The sequence below is a fragment of the Megascapheus bottae genome, chromosome 30, assembly GCF_031878675.1.
Source record: "Megascapheus bottae isolate mThoBot1 chromosome 30, mThoBot2.hap1, whole genome shotgun sequence".
NCBI lineage: Eukaryota > Metazoa > Chordata > Mammalia > Rodentia > Geomyidae > Megascapheus > Megascapheus bottae.
In genome coordinates this window covers 7,600,691-7,621,610 of record NC_143538.1, presented here as the reverse complement: position 1 = coordinate 7,621,610, position 20,920 = coordinate 7,600,691, and the positions used below count along the sequence as shown (strand labels likewise).

General features: G+C 42.2%; 1 protein-coding gene across 1 annotated transcript; it reads right to left on the bottom strand.

The window, feature by feature from the left end:
* Nucleotides 1–3,775: 3,775 nt before the first annotated feature.
* Nucleotides 3,776–20,134, bottom strand: Mtmr10 (myotubularin related protein 10). The gene is made up of 7 exons (XM_090321443.1): nt 20,125–20,134; nt 17,733–18,125; nt 17,309–17,628; nt 16,697–16,757; nt 7,279–7,415; nt 5,598–5,670; nt 3,776–4,967 (listed from the first exon to the last, which is right to left on the bottom strand). Exons 1-7 carry the CDS (start codon nt 20,132–20,134, stop codon nt 4,765–4,767), a joined length of 1,197 nt encoding a protein of 398 aa, XP_090177569.1. The 3' UTR covers nt 3,776–4,764.
* Between the last annotated feature and the right edge of the window lie 786 nt (nt 20,135–20,920).

The window sequence follows — 20,920 nt, the reverse complement described above, 5'->3', positions numbered from 1 at the left end:
TCAAGTTCTGGGCTTTTGATGGCTAGCTAGAGATAAGAATCTCACAGACTTTCATGTCTGTACTGGCTTTGAACTAGGATCCTTAGATCTCAGACTCATGAATGACTAGGATTATAGGTATGACCTACCACCAGCTAGCTTAAGTTTTTTTTTTTATTAAAGAATTTATTAACATTAATTTTTCATCATAATTCAAATGACATGTTTAACAAACAAGTATTCAAGAAGGGAATCTCTATAAACACTGGCACTTCGATTTTAGAACATAATCAAAATTAGGCTGAGGGTTTGTATGTCATGGATACATATTAATCTATGTAATAAAACATTATGCCGGGGCCGGGAGTTTGGCCTAGTGGTAGAGTGCTTGCACAAGGGCCTGGGTTCGATTCCTTGGTACCACATACATACAAAAAAGCCGGAGTGGTGCTGAGGCTCAAGTGGTAGAGCTCTAGCCTTGAGAAAGTCCAAGGACAGCGCTCAGGCCCTGAGCTCAAGCCCAGGACTGGCAAAAAAAACCATTATGTCTATAGTCATATGTTTTAATGTCTATATACTTGTCTTTATATTTCTAGTACCATGTCCATAGCATTGGGTATGCAACTATTGAGTTCTCGCTCTTGTACTGTTTGGATCTAATAGCCACATATTAAGGATACCATGCGCCTTTTGTTCCTTTGGTCTTGACTTGTCTCACTCAACATGATTTGCTCTAGATTCATCCACTTCCCTGCAAATACTATTATCTTATCTTGTCTGTTGGCTATGTACAATTCCATTGTGTGTGTGTGTATATGTACACATTTTCTGTATTCATCCATCTGCAGTAGGGCATCTGGATTGTTTCCATCGCCTGGCTATTGTGAATAGTGCACAGATGAACATAGCCGAGCAGGTGTCCTTATCATATCCTGGGTTATGATGTTCAGGATAGATGCCCAGGAGTGGTATGGCGGGATCGTAGGAAAGGTCTATTTTCAGTTCTTTAAGAAACCTCCACACTGCTTTCCAGAGTGGTTGAATTTGCTTACAATCCCACCAGCAGTGCAGTAGGGTTCCTTTTTCTCCACAACCCCGCCAGCATCTGTCATTGTCTGAGTTCAAAATCTTGGCTATTCTTATTGGGGTAAGGTGGTATCTTAAGAGTTGTTTTTATTTGCATTTCCTTTATGACCATGGATGATGAACATTTTTTCATATACCTTTCTGCCATTTTAATCTCTTCTTTTGATAAGACTCTCTTTAGTTCCCTTGTCCATTTAGTGAATGGTTTCTTGGGTTTGGGGAGATTGTTTCTTGAGTTCCCTGTAGATACTGGATATTAAGCATTTGACTGATGTATTATTGGTAAATATCTTTTCCCAGTTGGTTGGCTGTCTCTCTACTTTTGTGGCTATGCTTTTATCTGGGCAGAATTTTTTTTATTTTTAGGTAGTCCCATTTATCAAGTCTCTCTCCAATCTGTTGTGACCCTGGGATTCTATTCAGGAATCTTTTGCCTGTGCCTATGAGTTCCAGTGTTTCTCCTACTCAATCATGTAGCAGCTTCACAGTTTCCAGTCTGACATTGAGGTCTTTGATCCATTTTGAGTTGATGCTTGTACATGGCGAAAGGCTAAGGTCAATTTTTAGTTTTCTGCATGTGGCTGCCCAGTTTTGCCAGCACCAATAATTGAATAGGCTGTGTTTGTTCCACTGCATATCTTTGGCTCCTTTATCAAATACAAGTTGACTATAGGTATGTGGTTCTATTTCTGGATCTTCTATTCTGTTCCATTGATCTTCTGGTCTGTTTTTGTGCCAATACCATGCTGTTTTTGTTATTATGGCTCTATAGTAGAGTTTGAAGTCTGGTATTGTAATACTACCTGCATTGCTCTTTTTCCCTAGAATTGTTTTGGCAGTATGGCCATTTTCACTATATTGGTTCTCCCTACCTATGAGCATGGGATGTCTTTCCATTCCCTGGTGTCCTCTTTAATTTCTTTTGTTAGGCTTTTGTAGTTTTCATTAAATAATTCCTTTACATCTTTGGTTAAGTTAATACCTAAGTATTTTACTCTTTTGGGGGCTATTGTAAGTGGGATCATTTTCTTGATTTGGCCTTCTGTTTGTGTATTGTTGGTGTACAAGAAGGCTACAGATTTTTGAAGGTTAATTTTGTAACCTGCCACTTTGCTAAAGTGGTTTATTAATTCTTGGAGTTTGGGAGTGGAGTTAAATTTTATTTTTATTTAAAGAAACACTTTTTTTTTCCACTTTACTTGTGAATAAAAGTTCAAAAGGAACATGTTCCAAGTTGCTCTGAGATAAGATATCCAATTCTATATTCTCAAACTATTTCTTTATATGGCCTTTAGGAAAGGGCCTTATTCTTTTCAAGTAAAAGGGAGTAAACAGAAAGAGTATATAGCTGTACAAAGTAACCCAATTCAGTCATAATACAACTGGGAGAAAACCAATTATACCACTAACCTGTTTTACAGCAACATTTACCTAAATGTTTATTGACCTGGTAGTCTGAGAATTTATATTTCAAAAAAAAAAAATCCCCACATATTTCACAACTATGCAGTGCTTCATAGCACTCCAAATATGTAACATCATTTTTAAAAAGACATCAACCCATAAAGTAAAAAATGTTTTCCAAAGAAAACTTAGCTTCTATGAGGTTAACCATAAGCTGTGATTTCCCTATTGCTAATTTTATTGTGTTTTGGAGGCAGTGCCTTAGTACGTGGCTCAGGTCAGCCTGGAGTTCCCGTACTTGTTCACGTGATTCCCCTGCCTCAGCCTCCCAAATAGTTGTAACTCCAGGTACGGGCCACCTCACCAGCTGAAACAAATCTCTGTGGGGTTTTTTAAAATACATTTATTTGGGGGGGGGGCAGTACTTGGGTTTGAGCTCAGGGCCTCATGTTCTCAACTGATTTTTCTGCTCAAGGATGGAGCTCTATCACCTGAGGCATACCTACACTTTCAGAATTTTGCTAGGCAACTGCAGATAAAGGTCTCAAGGATTTTTCTGCCCCAGCTATTTTCAAACTGTGATCTCAGACTCATGAGTTGCAAAGATTACAGGGGTGCGCCACCAATGGTCTGGTGTTTTGGTTTTTCTGAGATAGGATATTGTGTTGCCTAAGCTAGCCTTGCACTTGAGATCTTCCTGCCTCTCTGTTTCTTCAATAGCCAGGGTATGACATATGCCATACACCCAACCCAGCTCCTAATTTTACATGAAAACCTTCACTTGTAATAAAAGCATATTCCAGCAGCTTTGTTTTTTGTCTTTAACTCACAAAGTCAGAAAGCTTTGGTAGGCACACATGACTTAGCCCTCTGTTTAAAAACATGCAAGTCACAGAAACAAATTCTCTAGTTACATTCCTACTGCCTCTGCATTCTCCTGCATTTTTCCCTATGACTGTACAAAAGATAAAGAATATTTCTTTCTGAGCTAGTATGCTTTTTGTATTTTAGGACACGGGGGAAAGGATTTTTGGCAGGCACGTGAGCTTATTTCTCTGAACAGTTCAATGAAGCCTTCATCATTTACCAGTGGACAACAAACAAGAGCCGTTCTGCGTTTCCAAAGCCTGTATTAGGTTCTATTCATTTAACACTAATCATTTGTGTGGACATCTTCTGTACCGCTGCTCTGTACTATTATGTTCACTTGTTCCTGCCTTATCCTCTCAACTAGACACACATTCTCTAGGCACAAAACTTCAATATCCTCTTATTTCTAGCTGATGGAACTTAACTCATTGCTAGGTGGATATCAAATTAGAGTTCCTAAAAATCTGAGAAACTGAGAGATGAAAACACAACACACAGCAAAAGTTCTGGATGGCTTCAGAACTAACTCAAACAATTAGAATTTTGACCATTTATTCAAATAGTGTCATTTGAAAAATACAGTGAAAAAGAGGTTAAACTTTTTGAAAGAAAGGTCAATTGCATTAACTTTTTGTAGCTTGTGCCACCCCTTTCCTTGAAATTCCCCACAGCTTTTTCAGTTGGAGGCAGTACCAAGCTTCCAGCCCTTTTTATACACTGATTATTTTTGAGACAGAGCCTCACATTTTCCCAGGCCATCCTGGACTATGATCCTCCTATGTAATGCTTCCCACCATAACTATGATTGGTGATAGATATGTCCATCAAACTCAGGGTTGAGTCAAAGTCACTCCTTTGCCTTCTAGGAAATGTTTCATGCCTACTGATAAAGAGTTAAATTCAAGGGCAAAAAATCTCCTCTTTGCATGATGTCACTTGTCACAGCAGTATAGCTGAGAGATTCAATGTCCTCTGTTCCAGTCTTCTGTGGCAAATGCAGAAAAGAGCAATGCAATTCCCAGAAGAAAGGCAGCTCTTGTGTATGGGGAACAGAGCAAAAGTATGTTAATGCACTAGCAATCGGCTTTCTCTCAGGACTAAAGAAGTCTTTGTACCACCAATGGCACATTTGTTTTCCATGCCCTGCTTATGAGGCACAAAAAAACAGGGGGATGGGGGCATGCCTCAGGTGGTAGAGCTCCTGCTTAGTTCAAACCAATACTCAGAGGTCCTGAGTTAGAACCAGTACTGCCAAAAGAATGTTTCTAGTATTTTAGGAGCTTATAAAATGTTTATGTAAATGCTTTAATGTAGTCATAAACTTATATGAAGAAATAGTTTTTGGCTTTGACTTTTTGACTTTCTTAACGAGATACTAAATAATTTCCCCCTAAAAAGAATCCACCCAATTGAGAAATGAAATTTTCATGTAGAAGTGAAATTGGTATGTTTAATAAAGAACCCAAAATTCGATAAAAGTATTACCTTTTTGGCACTTTCAGGACCTGATTCATCAAAGCGAAATCTGACAATTCTGAAATCTTTACAATAAATAATTAACTCTGTTGGGTTAAACTTCAGTTTCTGGTTGGGGCCTAGGACTTTCTGCTTCCTCTTGTGGTCATTCACTGAAAGAGAAAGACAAAATAAGAAGTGTGAAAATGTTTTCTTGTTACTGGTTATTACACTTACATTATCAGGGAAAGTCATGATAAAGTCGTCCTTCACAAAAGTGCTATATCTATAATTCCCTCTTGGGAACTTCTAGAACTTTAGGGAGGGTTTAAACTTTGCTCTTAAAGGTATTTTAGAAGATTCTTTGCATAAAACCATCATTTTCTAAATCTTAATGATTACATTGTAATTTAAAAGAACACAAAAGCTACAAACTGAAAAACTCTCTATATATTTTACATTCCTACTTTAAAAAAATGTAATTTCTTGACTTGTCTCTCCTTAAAGTTCCTGAGCTACAAATAAATAAAGATGGAGACTCGGTCTGGGTAAAAGTAACCTACAGAAATAAATTTCCAACTCCAATATTTGAGAAGTAAAACTTGTCAAGAAATACTTCCAGAATGAAATCAACTTTTAGATGCATTGCTTTTTTTTCTGTCCCTGTGTGAGAACGAGTCTCAACTTCTAGGCTCAAGGGATTTCTTTCCTCTTTTTAGCTGGGAAAACTGGTACAGGACCCCACCCACACTGCCAAGTCTGAACTTACAGAGGAGAGGCTATACATGCAGAATACTACATACCTGTTACAATTTGCTCAATACACGTTAAGGGAACATCATGTTCTCCAAGAAGAAGGTTTCTATAATGGAATTTCTGAAATTAAAAAAAAAATATGTCCACATTAATTATTTGCTCAAGAGCCTCACAGTAGGAATGTTAGCTTTACTTTTAGATGTGATAAGAAATTGTGACTATTATACAAAAAGCTGTTATAGTAAGAACCACTGAAAGGACATAATATCTTAGGACATACGTCAGTAATAAAGCAGTGGTAGAGAGAAAGAAATGCATGCTGTGCTCATGTTCTCTTCTTTCTCCTTGCCACTTACATTCTAAGTTAAATGCATATAACACCACTATAATAAACAAGAAATGAAATATGACCAATCACTCCATATTACACTTCATGTAATATGATCAATCAGGTCATAGGCAAACATTTACAAGTCTAATTTAGTGTAAAGTGGCCACAAAATAGGAAAAAAAAAAAAAGGATGTGTGTGTGCGTATAAAAAAAAGTATACAAAAATTGTAGTGAATTATTACATTAAATATATTTACACAAAGACAAGTCAAAAAGTATGAAGTACACAAGAATTTCATTAGAGAATAACTACTATTATAAATACAATCTAGGCAGCAAAAATGCTTTACATTTTCCAAATAAAAACAAAATAGCTGAGAAAAAAGGTCTAGAATTTCTAATTTAACCAAAATGAGGTAGAACAATCACTTTCCAGTAAATATTTAAGATAGCAACAGGGTTATTAGAGAAAAATGTTATCAATATTTATTTTTCTTTATTTTTACTGTTAAATTCTAGAAACTAAAATTTAAGCTCCTGGGGAAAGGATTAGTTTTTTTTTTAAAGAATCTATGAAATGAGAAAAATATTCAACATTTGTAAAATAATTTCCTAATTAAAACTTTCTCTTTACTTTTAGTGAAAAAGAAAATAATTGCTTTTATTGCCTTATTGAAAACAAACATATGAACAGTTCGGTACCAGTGGCTCATGCTCAATGGGAGATCTGATAGATTGTGGTTTGAAGCCAGCCTGGGCAGGAAAGTCTGTGAGACTTCAGCTCCAACGTAACCTCCAGCTATGCTGGAGGAATGGCTCAAGTGGTACAGTGTCAGCTGAGAAGGCAAGCCGAGTAGACATGAGTTCCTAAGTTCAAACTTGATAACTTGATATAGGCAAAAAAGAAAAAGTAAAAGAATATAATATAACCAATGACCACAAAGGATTAAAAAGAGCACATCACTATCACTATTTTTTTTGGGGGGGAGGGTCATGGGGCTTGAACTCTGGGCCTGGGTGTTGTCCCTGAGCTCTTCAGCTCAAAGTTACTGCTGTACCCCTTGAGCCACAGCACCACTTCCAGTTTTCCAGTGGTTAAGTGGAGATAAGAGTCTCATGGACTTTAGTGCTGGGCTGGCTTTGAACCAGTGATCCTCAGATCTCAGTCTCCTGAACAGCTAGGATTATAGGCGTGAGCCACCATGCCTAGCAGCATATCACTAACCCTAATTCTCAAGAAGTTTCAAGATTCCATTGTGTGTTTTAATCGAATACACTACCAACATTATAACTGACTGATATATTTTATAATTTTTCCGTACCCGTGACTTATATAACAAAATGCACTGCTTGGAGTAAAAGCTTTGCCTCAAGTAAACAGGGTACAAATAACACACCTGTAATGGCATTGGGTCATCTGTGATAAAGGAGATTTTGAAATTGCTGCATATCAGCTTTCCCCACAGATCGTACTGACTCGTGTCTGTTGCAATGCATTTTCTTACAAAATTGACTTCGTTCACAACAATTTCTCCTAAAAACAAACAAACAAAAAACTCAACATCACTGTGTAAGTTGCAACTCTGCCATAAAATGTCAACTGTCACTCTGTGACCTTTAAAGTGGTAATAGTGACAGAAAGAGGGAACTGTCACTGCTTAAAATGCTCTAGGTGCTTTGTGCTGAACAATTCTCTGTTTATAAGAGAGGAAAACCAGAATATATTCCAGAAAGCCAAATCAAGTATGCATCTGTGTTCAAATTATAAGTTAGTAAGTCATAAAACTTTACAAAAAATTGAGTTAAAGTGAAACATTAGAGAAATAAATATAAGAGAAAAGGGAGAAAAGTTATGTCTTGAAAAGAATAACTCATTTATCTAAATCTTAGTCATCACAAAACCTTATTTTCAGGGTTGAAAATTCAATTAGACTCCAGAATATTTTTAAGTCATCCCTTTTCATAGGCCTCTTGACCCACAAAACCTACCACTGGCACTTTCACAAAGTTTTCTAACTCCTTGGTTAGAGATAGTTACTTTGTAACTCTTAAAACTATGGTAAGCCAGGCTCAAAAGATGTGTCTATATACTTAGGAGAGGGGATCTCCATCCACAGTACTGTAGAAATCTTTTTTTTTTTTAATGAATCTTTCTTATTTTCTTTAAGCAGTTGTACAAAGGGATTCAACTCAATGTAGTAATTTACAAGTACGATGCATCTTGCATGCTGCAATAATCTCTTGAGAACTGGAACGAGGACAGGAAACCCTTCTCCATAAATGTGTCCATCAGAGGTCAGTGAAAAGAGTATTTTCACCCGTGAGCTGCTGTTCCTAGCACAAAGTACTATTTCCTCACACAACAGTTATCTGCTCTTCACTACAGAAAAAGAAGAAAACAGAGGATAAGAATTGTCACAAGCTATTGCCAACCACTACAAAACAATAGACAAGCAAACTAGCTTTGGACAGGGAAGAAAAAAATAAAGACACCAAGCGCCTCTTCCTGGAGAGGCAGGATAAAGAGCACTGAGATGTTCTTGCTCACAGCAAACCAGTGACCTTGCGGAGCAAACTCATAACGCCTTCAGCATGGACACTGAACTCCTGAGCCTCTCCTGGTGGAGGGCCTGGGCTCAGGAATGGGTTGCACTGGCTCATATTCCCACATCATTCATCCCTGCTCACCACTGTCAGACCAAATACCTGCCTTCTGTGGGCCTAAATTTTAGTTTGGAAAAAGGCTTAGGACAAAGTCTCAATAGGCATGGTGGCTAATTAACCTTAGCCAAAAGTGAACTGAACCCATGGCTTTAAACAGAGTGGCCAACCGTTCTAGTTTGCCAGGGACAGAAGGGGTTCCCTGCATGTGGGACTGACTGAAAAGAATGGAAGTCGGGGTTGTGGAGGGCAAACTGGGGCAAGGTGGTCGCCCTAGTTTTAGATACCTTCAGGAGTTTAAGTGGCCTAAAAATTATTACAGGAAGTCAAAACCAGGTAAACAAAATGCCGGCTATTGTCACTGGTACTGACAGGGTCTGCTGCAGGTTAGACACAACACAACTAAGCCCAGGCAGCAAGTGCTCTTCACAATGAGGACAACACGAAGGTGACAGCACAAGCCTGGATGGGACACTAGGCTGCAATCCTAAATGGAGAAGGTGAAGACATCAGAGATGAATGACAACAGTGACAAAAATTCTAACAATCAAGTGTAGGAGACAGCCTGAGGAAGCAAATACCAATACTGGGGAACAGTAAGACACCAAGACAGCAAGGCAGTGCTGGCAAATTATAGTAGTTAAACAACTTGGGGTTTTATCCAGCTTAAGAAAGATTTGTTTACAGAGACTCGGGGAAGAGTTTCCAAGCACAAGTGTAAAGTTACACAGAGGACGATGAAGAGCTCAGAGAGGAATAAATTGGAGCCTGAGGTTCTGCAGCAGTGGCCCAAGGAAAGGTAGCTCTAAACTTTCTTCAGGTCTACAGGTCAACTATGAACCTAAAGTTAAGATACCAGTGGTTCAGGGTGGACTGCGATGGTATAACTCTTCTCAGCAACTAACAGTTTAACACAATGAATGCTAGGAGGCTGGAACATGGGTTGTTTGTTTGTTTGTTTGTTTGTTGAGTGGAAGGCAAACAAATAGAGAAGAAGGGTGGGCAAGTACAGTCTTTATATACATATATATATATTTTTTTTTTTAATTTGTCATGGTGCTTGAACCATTATCCCTGGGCTATTTTACTCAAGGCTAGTGCTCTACTACTTCATGAGCCACAGCTCTACTTATATAGTCTTTATATTCAATGTACATAGGTGAACATGAAACCACGTAACTTGAGGGTATGGATGGAGTTGAGAAAGATAGGGGAGAACAATGGATAGGGTGACAATGATCAATGTACTGTACTCATAAAATGACATGTAGATGTAACCTCCTTGTAAAACTAAAGATTAAAGAAGCCAGTTGCTGGTGACTCATATCTGTAATCCTAGCTACTCAGGAGACTAAGATCTGATGACTTCAATTCAAAGCCAGCTTGGGCAGTAAAGTCTCTGAGACTCTTATCTCCAATTAGCAATCAAACCCTGAGTTCAAGCTCCAGCTGGGACACAGGGACATGAACACCCGGGGACACACACACACACACACACACACACACACAAATTAAAACCCTTCTTTTAGATATTTATATGCATGAGAATAAATTCAAATTGCTTTTTATTAAAACAAAGACAAAGTATTAGTCCTGGTTTATACAAAGTACTGACTATAACGATTTATAGAGCTCAAAACTGAAAATCACGGGCTGGGAGTTTGGCCTAGTGGTAGAGTGCTTGTCTAGCATACATGAAAACCCAGGTTCAACTCCTCAGTACCATGTACACATAGAAAAAGCCAGACATGGTACTGGCTCAAGTGTCAGAAAGCCCAAGGACAGTGCTCAGGCCCTGAGTTCAAGCCCCAGGACTGGCAGAAAAAAAAAAAAAGTTTGTGTAAACTCAAAAAACTGAAAATCACTCTAGTTTTGTAAAACAGCAGTTCCTGGCTTACTAATGAAGTTTTGGCACATGGTTTATGTTTGTTTGTCTGTTTTAAAAGATATTATGGTTGAAAATATTGTTCAAAGCCCCAAGGGTTATGTTATCAGCCGTGTGGCCAGACAGTGTTATCTATGAAATAAAATCAGAATCAGTCTACAATCATTTGTGCACATCTTCAGAAGGGCAGTACATACAAAAGGCAGCTGGGGTTTTCATTTTGTTGTTGTCAGGGCTTCGCAACCCACCCAGAAGGACTTATAGCTGGGCAGAACGGTGCACCAACGATCCCAACAGTGACTATGTAAAAAGTAAACCAAGCGTCAGCTCAACAAGAGCTGTTTTCATTCTCCAGATGGTCTGCAGTTGTATTTGCCTCTGATCTGATGACAAAAGACTTGACAATCAGGGCATTCATTACCCATCTCACATTTGATCTCCATAGGAAAGTGCGGCTGGCATAGCAGAGGGGAAGAAGAAGAACAACAGCCTGGCTGGATGCAGGGCTCTAGGGCAGGGGCTGGACTGCACAGGCCCTCCAACTCAGACAGCACACCTTCTCTAAGAAGACTTCATAGATGCCCCGTGAGGCCCCCTCTATCTGACTTAGGTGACTTCCTCAGGAACCTCAAAACCTTTGCTCTCGTTTATGGATTGAAATTGTCTAAGGCAGAATCCACACCTTTCTACCCTTTGGCTGGGCAGCACTGAGGAAGCACTGGACAACAAAGCAATTCATCCACATTAGTCACAGCATCCCAAAACTCTTCTCCCTCCCACCTCATGGGCCAGTAAAAAGATCATGCCACAGGGCTAGAAGTCAGTAAAGGCCACCAAACCCCATTCCCTGGAATCTACATCCTCACAAAGCAGCTGGCATTCTTGCTTTAGCATGAGGAAGTCCTCTGCCTCTCAAAGCATTCCATTTGCTGCTGACAGCTGAAACTGCAAGTTCCTCAAGCTGGGTCAAAATCTGTCACTGCTGTGGAAAGGACAGAGGTAAGGCCAGGGCTCTTTTTACCTCATTGGAAAATTTGTTCTAGGGTGCCATCCAATCCTCCCCTCCGAAGCATAAGTCTGTGCCCTACTGTCAAAAGGTCTAGCCTGGGGGCTGGGAGTGGGACCTAGTGGTAGTATTTGCCTAGCATGCATGAAGACCCAGGTTCAATTCCTTGGTACCACATACATAGAAAAGCCGCAAGAGGTGCTGTGGCTCAGGTGGCAGAGCTGTGTAGCCTTGAGGAAAGCCCAAGGACAGTGCTCAGTCCCTAAGTTCAGTCCCCAAAACTGGGGACTGAAAAAAGGTCCAGCCTGGGAGCTGGAGCTGGGCACCCAAGTCAGGCTCTGCCCTTGCTAGTTGTGTGACACCAGGTGGGTTACTTAACCTTTGCAAACCATAGCCTGCTCTCCCATTACATGAAGGTAAATTGGTACCTTGTATGAGACAGCTGTTATAAAGGTCTCTGTAAGCTACATTAGTTAAGGATCTTAGTCTGAATGTCAAACTTGCCTGGAACTAGTAATAGCAAAAAGCAGAATTCTGTGGCTTTGTGTTTGCTGGACCTCACGGACAATAAAACTCACAGAGCTGAACACCATGCATTTACTCCCTCGGGGGATTGTTTTACTCTGGGACAGGTTTTTCTGGAACTATGGCTGCTGACAGCCTTGCCCAGAACAAGGTTGCTTTCCTTAGTAATAACCTGAGAATATCCAGCAGCACAGCTACGCCCATGCTTGTAGGCAGGAGGGTTATCTTATCACCCCGCCCACCACACCTGCTGGGTGCAGGTGGTCTGAACCATACACAAAAATAATTTAGAGGCCAGATACAGGCTTTTAACGTTTATATTATGCCAACTTACAAACTTGTTTAAAACCACAGTTGCTACCACCATCATTTAGCAAATGATGATAGGACATAATCTCAGAACAAAGAACCATCCTTTAAATCAAGTAAACTCAGCTTTATAAAAGAAAGCTGCATCTTTCCTAATATTTTCATTTCTACCAAGAGGTAGAAGAAATATCCACCAGCCAAGTACAGTGGCATGTACCAATACAGTCCTGGCCCTTAGGCGACTGAGGTGAGAGGATCACTTGAGCCCAGGAGCATGAGAATAAGCAGGGCCATATCATGAAATCTTGTCTGTACAAGTAAACAAAAACGTAAGTCCTTCCCTTCCCCTCACACACCTAGATCTGAAGCCATGTCTGACTAGAATTTGGGGCCACTGATTCAGGCCACAATGTTTTCTACCTTATCCATACACAGGGTGGAGCTCACCCCAGGGCGACATATTCTCCATCTACGCATGCCTGGCAACAGGAGGTGCTCGGGGGCTCACCATAGCAGTCCACTGGTCCAGCAGTATCAGAATAGACCTGAAAACCGTCTAGGGCTGAAAACAGCTCTGAATGGACACAGTGGGACATAAACATGCACATATATAAACACACTCTGTAATTCTATTTTCTAAAAATGTTGGAGAGGTTTTCACAAATACATTTAAATATACGCACACATACATGTACACATGTGTCCATGTGTGTATGCATGCACATATAAAGTTTAAAAGAACTTGTATTCATGCAATAATGAGATGATGAAGAAAAAGCCCACAGAAAGGACAACTTGTTTTGCAGGGTACCTTATTTCAATTACAGGCTCAAATATGATTCCTCGGAGATCTTTAGCATGAAGTCAGTCTGAATCCCAGAGCTGGTCTGGCTGTGTGGGCTCATGGCTAAGACCACAGTGTAGATAGGTGATCTTGGGTCCAGACACTCAATAAGTACCTCCATACTTATATCCAGGCATGGCACTAGGCTCAGGATCACAAAGCTGAATTTGGTACAATCTTTATCTCCCTCAATTTCATGAGCCAGGAGAGTTGAAAATGACTAATATAAACCACAATTTACATTAAATTATCGCTGTTTTCTCCCATTTGTCTTACTTACTAGATGAGGAAGATCATTATTTAAAATTTAACCTTGTTTAGTCCCATCAGAACACATGGTGACTATACATAAATAAACAATTGATTTTTGTGCTCTAATTTTCATCTGCTTATTGAATCAAAAGTTCAAACTTAGGGCATCTAGAGTAGGATATCCTTGAACTGGAGGCATTTTGCCAGAGCATAGCATGCAACACTATATCTTGGAACAATTACTTCTTGTTCTGTGGCCTGGGTAAAGCCACAGGTGACTTGGCCAAGTTTCCAAGATTTCTGAAGAAGGTCAGAACTGCATTATTCAATCCCTCTTAGCCTAGGACTATGAGTTTATTTTTGCAATGCAGGGGATCAAATCCACAGACTTTTATTAGGTACATGTCCTCTACCAATCAAGATGTCCCTCTGGGCTCCATCTCTAGCCACACTAGTGTAGGTGGCTGGATCACCAGTCATTCTGATGCTTTCTACCACAGTCTGCCAGATTGTAAGGGTAGGTTCTGGAGATAGGAATGGAAGTGACACGGGAGGTAAAGTAAAGAAAGAGTACAACACAATGGTGGGGCCGGGGGTGGCAGACAGAGCACAGCTAAGAAGCTTGTGGGAAGGGAAGAGAATAGGTCGGTAAGAACAGAAGAGTCAGGCAGACCATAATTCAGGCTTGGATAAGTCAGTATCAGTATGATGGACAGAATTACCACATGTGCATGTACAGATGTGACTGGAGATTCGATGCAAGAAAAATTAACACAGGGCATGAAGATCCTTAACCAGTAACTGAAGGAAGATACTGTTTAGTGGAGTATGAGGTATTTGCCTGTGATCTCAACACTCACAGACTGAGCAGGGTTGAGAGTTCAAGGCCAGCCTGGGCTATGTACCAAGACCTCACCTCAAAAGAACGAAAAAGGGAGGGGGGGAGGAGGCGAGGGAGAGAGGAAGACAGGAGGAGAGAGAATGCCAAAGAAAAAATTGATGGCTGACAATCAGGAACTAGGTTGAAAACCTTAACCAGAAAACTGACTTCTCAGTAAAGAGTAAGCTTTGAGTAATTTTAAAGAGCAGAAAACCCGGTGGGGCACTAGTGGCTCATGCCTACAATCCTACCTACTCAGGAGGCTGAATGAGATCTGAGCATGGTGATTTGAAGCCAGTCCAGGCTTTGAAAAAGAACAGAAGTAGAACTGTACCTCAGGTGCTAGCCTTAAGCAAAAAAGCTCCCTCCACCCCTCCCTAAAAAGAGGAAGGAAAACAACCCTTCAATGAGAAAATTATTTAAGCTTACTGGTAGTAATACTTTTCTATAAGCATATCTTAAATTTAAAAGTTAATTTAGAGACCCTGAGGACTAACGAAGGGAACCATAAATCTGCCTCCTGGACACTTCATGTTTATATGATTTGGTGGGAATATACCAGAAATGCTCTCCAAATACAAGAGTAGACCGAATAAAAGTGATAATCATCCACAGATTTTTTTTCAGGCCTTGTGTCTTCATATCAATTCTGTTAACTTTAATATGTCATCAATTCTTAGAGTCACTGGGGTGTATAAACATAAAAATATATTCTTTGTAAAAAAGTTAATTTAGGACTGGGAGTTTGGCCTAGTGGTAGCGTGCTTGGCTAGCATGTACTTACTAAGACCCAAGTTAGATTCCTCAGTACCACATGTATAGAAAAGCCGGAAGTAGTGCTATGGCTCAAGTAGCAGAACGCTAGCCTTGAAGAAAGCCCAAGGACAGGGCTCAAGCCCTGAGTTCATGCCCAGGGCTGGCACCAAAAAAAAAAAAAAAAAAGGAAAAAAAGACTAGCACTAGGAAAAGGAAATTAGATCCTAAGTCAGGCCTGTTCACTCACAGTAAAGGAAACAAAGTTCAACAGCTCACAGGTACTCACTCATTCACTCAAGATGAGTACTATTTCCCACTGCTTCTAAATGCCAGTGACTAATTCTAACACACAGGGCGCAAGAGTTACTTAGTAATTCTGTTGCTCATTCCCAAGGAAAAGTACCCAGGATTAATTAACACTGGGTGAAAGGCACTGAGAAAATGGATGGAAAATACTTATGAGTTAATCCTGTAATAAAGTTTTAAAAAGAATTGTGAGTTGGTATTTACCACACGGAAGCAGAAGTTGATGGTTTTCAATCTGTTTTTCTCCACTTAAAACTTAAGGTTTCTCAAAGTCCCAGGGGTGTTCTGTTGCTACCTACAAACCTCTCATTATTTCACCTAACTTGGTTTTTTAAGTAACAATGTTGACATTTTTCAGTGTTGATAGTAGTCATACAATTTGGTATCAGATAACTTTTCAGGTTTCAAATGGGCTTTCCTGAGTATCTGGCTACTTCCCCCCAAGAAACACATTAAACAGCTGACATTCCCTAATAATTTTACAAGAGTTACATAACTCAAAAATATCAGTCATTAAGGGTTTTGTTTTCTGAATGCTCAAAACTAAACTCTTGAGTACCAACAACCTTTCACCCCTTTATTTCTAAGGTCTTCAAAAGGTCATCTTCTTCTAAACAGCAATTCTCAATGTGAAGATTGTGTCCTCCTGGAGATGCTTGTATATGTGTACAACACACACACACACACACACACACACACACATACACACACATGTAGCACGCCTGGAAACATTTCAGTTAGGCAACTAGGTACCAGAGGCTGAGAGTACTAGAGACATCTAGTAGGTCTAGGCCACCGAAGACTGTCAGTCACCCATAGCAAAGAACTATCCAGCACAAAGGGCCTGTACAGAGAAACCCCAGTCCAACCCGCAAGCTTGCAAATACATCTGACAGCTTAGCAAATCAATTGTCAACTAAGTCATTCAAAATTCACTAAGCTTGGCTGATTAATAAAAATTGATTTCCAGACCATCCAAACGTATTAAAATTGTGATTTGACTATTCACCATGACAACATTAAGTTGCAGACAGACACTTAAGACAAAAAGTACTTTTCTTACTCAAGCAATTAAATTATCCAACCGATTAAATGCTTCCTTTCCAAAAAGACAAATCTGGAGAGACAATGAAGATTTAAGGGGGGGAAAAAAAAAAGTTGTGATAATCTTGACAGTTTTCTAAGTTTGCTTTTAAACTTCCAAGGAGAAGTTTCTCTCTCACCAACTATTTTTCTCCTCGAGTCATTATTTAAAAAAAAAAAAAAAAAAAGCTGGAGAAAAGTTTGAAATAAAAGCAAGTTAAGCCATAGGCTCTCCCACCAAATACATATTTACCAAACTATCTTACAAATTCTTCTGGGAGGAGGTGGGGGGGGCGGCCGGGGGTTACCTGGCAAAAGGACCGGCTCCAGTTTCTTAATCTTCGGTTGCGAGCTAATCTGGTCATCGGTCTGAAACAGAGGAGGTGAAAGTGAAGGAAAAAATCCAAACTCCTCTGCCATGAAGACGTGACGGCAAAAGCTTTTGAAGAGGATGACACGGGCGACAGCGGACACTCACAGCCTGGGCCATCTTGTCCGTGTTAACCAAGCTTTTTTTTTTTTTAAATTTCTGCTCATGTGGGAGACGGCAAGTGAATGGGGTGACGAGGTCCACGATAAATAAATAAACAACTGAAGTAGATAAATAAGTAGATAAATAAGTAGATAAATGATGTATTCCTGACCCAAGCCCTCGGGTACATCACCCGTATAATAATAAAACCAAGTTTCAAGGGCGATCTGCTCCCGAGGGCCCTGGGGAACCTGACGGCCGGTCACGGGCCGGGGAGGGGCCGGGCGCGGACCCCGCGTCTGCCCCGGCCCGGGGGACCCCGCGCCTGCCCCGGCCCGGGGGACCCCGCGCGCGGCCCGCCGCCCCGACCGCTCCCGTCACGGGGCAGGCAGGGACGTGGCCGGCCGGCCCCCGGCGCCCCGCGAGGCGGCCCCGATCGCCAGCTTACCTGGGCTGGCGGCAACAGGTAGGACCTGAAGGTGGGCCGGGGCGGCTTGAGGGAGAACATGGCGCCGCCGCCGCCGCCGCCTTCCCGCCCGGAGCCTCCCCAGCCGCGGGGCCGGCGGCCGCGCGGGTGCCCTGCGAACGCTTCAGAGCTCCCGGCGCCGCCGCCCGGGCCCGGTCTGCGGCCCGCCCCGTCGGGCGGCCTGACGGGCGGAGACTCGGCCGAGCGCCCGCCCGAGCGGGGAGGAGCCGGGCAGCGCCGGGCCCATCCCCGGAAGGAGCTCGGTGCGCCCCGCCTCGGGAGACCGAACGCGCGGCGCCGCCCTCCTCGTCAGCCGCTCGTGGGTCCCGGCTTCGACGGGGGGTGGCGGGGGTGGGGAGGGGGTCGGGGAAGGGGAATGTGGAACGCCGGCCCTCCGCGAGGCTACCGAGGATGGCGGAGCCCGGCAGCCATTTTTGAAAACGCGGCCTTGAGCCGGCGCGTCTACGGGGGCCTGCGAGGCTCACGGCGGTCCGCGCCGGGGCGCTACGGAAGCTCGCAGGGGTCAAGGGGGGCACCGCGGGCGGCGCGGGCGACTCGCGCGTCTTCCCCCAGCCCGGGCGGCGGGCCTTGTTTTCGAAGTCGCTGGGAGGGAACGTGGAGTCGGAGGAGGAGCGGGGACGCCGGTATTCCTGACGCCCGGGTGCCGTCGATGGGGACCAGGTGGTGAGACGCGGGGAAGGTGGTCTCCCCTCGCCCCGTGGGTCGTCGGGGGCGCGGGCCCAGGCCTGGGATGAGCCCAGGCGGAGGGTGCCCCGGCCAGGCTTTACCCTCCGCAGGCCTGTGGAGAAACCCGCTTGGTTTTTGTTTTTAATTTTTTTGGGGACATATTACAGAAGAGTGAAAGAGTTTTGTCGTTTTTTGTGTGTGTTTTGTTACCAAAAAGAAAGTTTTAGAAATGAGACCCCACCCCCCGCTCCCAGGCAATGATAGATCAACCTGTTTAAAATAAATACACACATCCAGCCCGGTTCAGGGATTCCGATCTGAAAAAATCTGGCTTTTCTTAGGCTGTGAGAGCCCATCACGTTTATGTGTCAGCATGCGTCCACTCTCCCCCTCTTCCCTCCTCCCTTGCCCGTGCCTCAGGGGAGAAGGGAGGCACGAATCCTCTCTCCTGAGCGTTTTCCCTTTCTGACCACCACGCACCACCGTTCTTTCTGCGCACGAGTGGGTTTGAGGGACCCAGCTAAAGTGGATGTTGTCAGACAGGAGGCTGGCTGGCCTTGTCTGTACGCTTCAGTCAAGTGCCTCGCACCTGAAACCCTAGCTGTTCCGAAGGCTGAGATCTGAGCATCTCTGGTTCAAAGCCAGCCCAGGCAGGAAAGTCCATGAGACTTTTACTCCAGTTAGCCACCAGAAAATGAGAAGTAGTGCTGTGGCTCAAAGTGGCAGAATGCTAAACTTGACTGAAAAAGCTCAAGGACAACACCAAACCCTGAGTTCAAACACCTCCTGACACAAAAAGTGCTCGAGTGATGTTCCAGCCCAGGGTCTAACTCTAACCTCATTCTAGCCAGAGAAGTCTCCTTTCCACTCCTTTTTAGGTAGTTAGTGGTGTAAAGTCAGTAGGGTGTCCACAAGAGTTCCTGGATAGTGACCCCTCCCCACATTTTTCATGGGACCTAGTGATAGGTTTGTTCCGTGAATTAGACAAAACGGAGTCACTTTTTTGTGGTATCAGTACTAGAACTTGAATTCAGGGTCCTGTGCTCTTGCTTGTTTTTTGTTTTTTGTTTTTTTTTTTTTACTTAAGGCTGGTGCTCTGCCACTTGAATGACAGCTTCTGCCCTTGGCTGTTCTTTGCTGGCTAATTAAAGAGTCTCACAGACTTTTCTGCCCAAGTTGGCTTCAAATCTCATTCTTCAGATCTCAACCCCCCAAGTAGCTAGAATTACAGCTATGAGCTACTAGTGTCCAGCTTTAAAAGAGGGGGGGAGGGGCCGGGAGTTTGGCCTAGTGGTTAAAGTGCTTGCCTAGCATGCATGAAGACCCAGGTTCGACTCCTCGGTACCACATACATAGAAAAAAGCTGGCAGTGGTGCAGAGGCTCAAGTGGTAGACCTCTAGCCTTGAGAAAGTCCAAGGACGGTGCTCAGGCCTTGAACTTAAGCCCAGGACTGGCAAAAAAAAGGGGGGGGGGGAAGGGGATGGGGAAGGGGCGCTCAATAATATTAAAATGAAGCCAAGTGTCCATGAGAAAACAGATGAGATTCTTAGTTCTTGGTTTCAGGAACTGACATCTAAAGCTAAACCAAAGAATCAGCTCTCCTAGTTTTACTCAGCAACTCATAATGCTGCGAATCCTGACCTTACTACTTTCTTTATATGGGAACTACCTCCATTCAGCCATCTTTGCTGTCCAGCTCCTGCAAGTAACACAAGTATCCAAGGAATTTTGTTTTATAGTGTCTTGCATAGACTTCTCATTTTTTATCCCCAGATGCATCAGAGGCCACAATGACATGTCTGTGCCCCAGATTGCAATCTTTATTCCCCAATGAAGTTTCTTTATTGGAGATCCATCTGTACATTTTTTGTTTGGCTTTGACCTCACTTCAAGTAGAGTCCTCACAGCTTGTGTTCTCACCCTTGGACAGTCTCTGTGATTCTGGGCTATTTTAGGTTTTTAGTTATAACTTTGCACAGACAATCAGACACAGGTACAGTGTGCATTTGCCATATGACAAAAAGGAAATGCATATTGGTGCTTTATTTTTACATCTAATAAAAATCACAATTGCCTAAATTATTAGCATGATTCTGCTTTACTTGCATACTTTCCCCCATTGTGAAATGTTAAAATAGAAAACCCACATAAGAATATACATGGATGGCTCCTTTCCACTTCTTACTTCTTGCCCTTCCTAATTTTATCTTCCTCCATTTTTTTCTTTCATGTTTGCTTTGTCTTTAATTTCTCTTTCATACATGATTACTTTTACTCCTTAAGTGACTTGGTAATGACCTAAATAACTAAAAGCACTTCATGGGCTATTTGGGAGCCCTTAGGAATTAAAAACTCATGCAAGGCTGTATAGTAATTAACCAATTTACTTCCTTTGGTATATTTGCACTTTCATTCAATCCTACTTCAACTAAGACCAACTCAGAAAGCCAGGCTAGTGACTCAGGCCTGAACCCTAGCTACTCAGGAGGCTGAGATCTGCAGATCATAATTGGATGTTAACCTGAGCAGAATAGTCCTTGAGACTCTTATTTACAATTAACCATAAAAGCCAAAAGTAGAACAATAGCTCAAGTGAGATAGTACCAGCATTAAGTGAAAAAGCCCAGGGAAGTATGAGGCCCTGAGTTCAAGTCTCAGTACTGGCACAAATAAAAGGAAAGAAATAAAGATCAAAAACAACTTGGTTTATTAATATATACTACCAACATATTATCTTAAGTGTAACGTATTAAAATATAAGTACAAACTTCAGATGTCTGGGGTTTTTTTTTTTTGTCCTGGGCTTTGACTCAGGGCCTGGACATTGACTCCTTTGCTCAAAGCTAGTGTTCATACCCAGAACCAGTGGGGAAGGGGTTGTAGCCAGGAGTTGGTGGTGGTGGTGG

Excerpts from the sequence above, each read along its gene's own strand:
- Mtmr10 (XM_090321443.1), bottom strand. Across the intron at positions 7,416-16,696 it reads GGAGCCGGTCCTTTTGCCAG|GAGAAATTGTTGTGAACGAA; the intron begins GTAACCCCCGGC and ends GTTTGTTTTTAG. Across the intron at positions 5,671-7,278 it reads ATGACCCAATGCCATTACAG|AAATTCCATTATAGAAACCT; the intron begins GTGTGTTATTTG and ends TTTTAATTTCAG.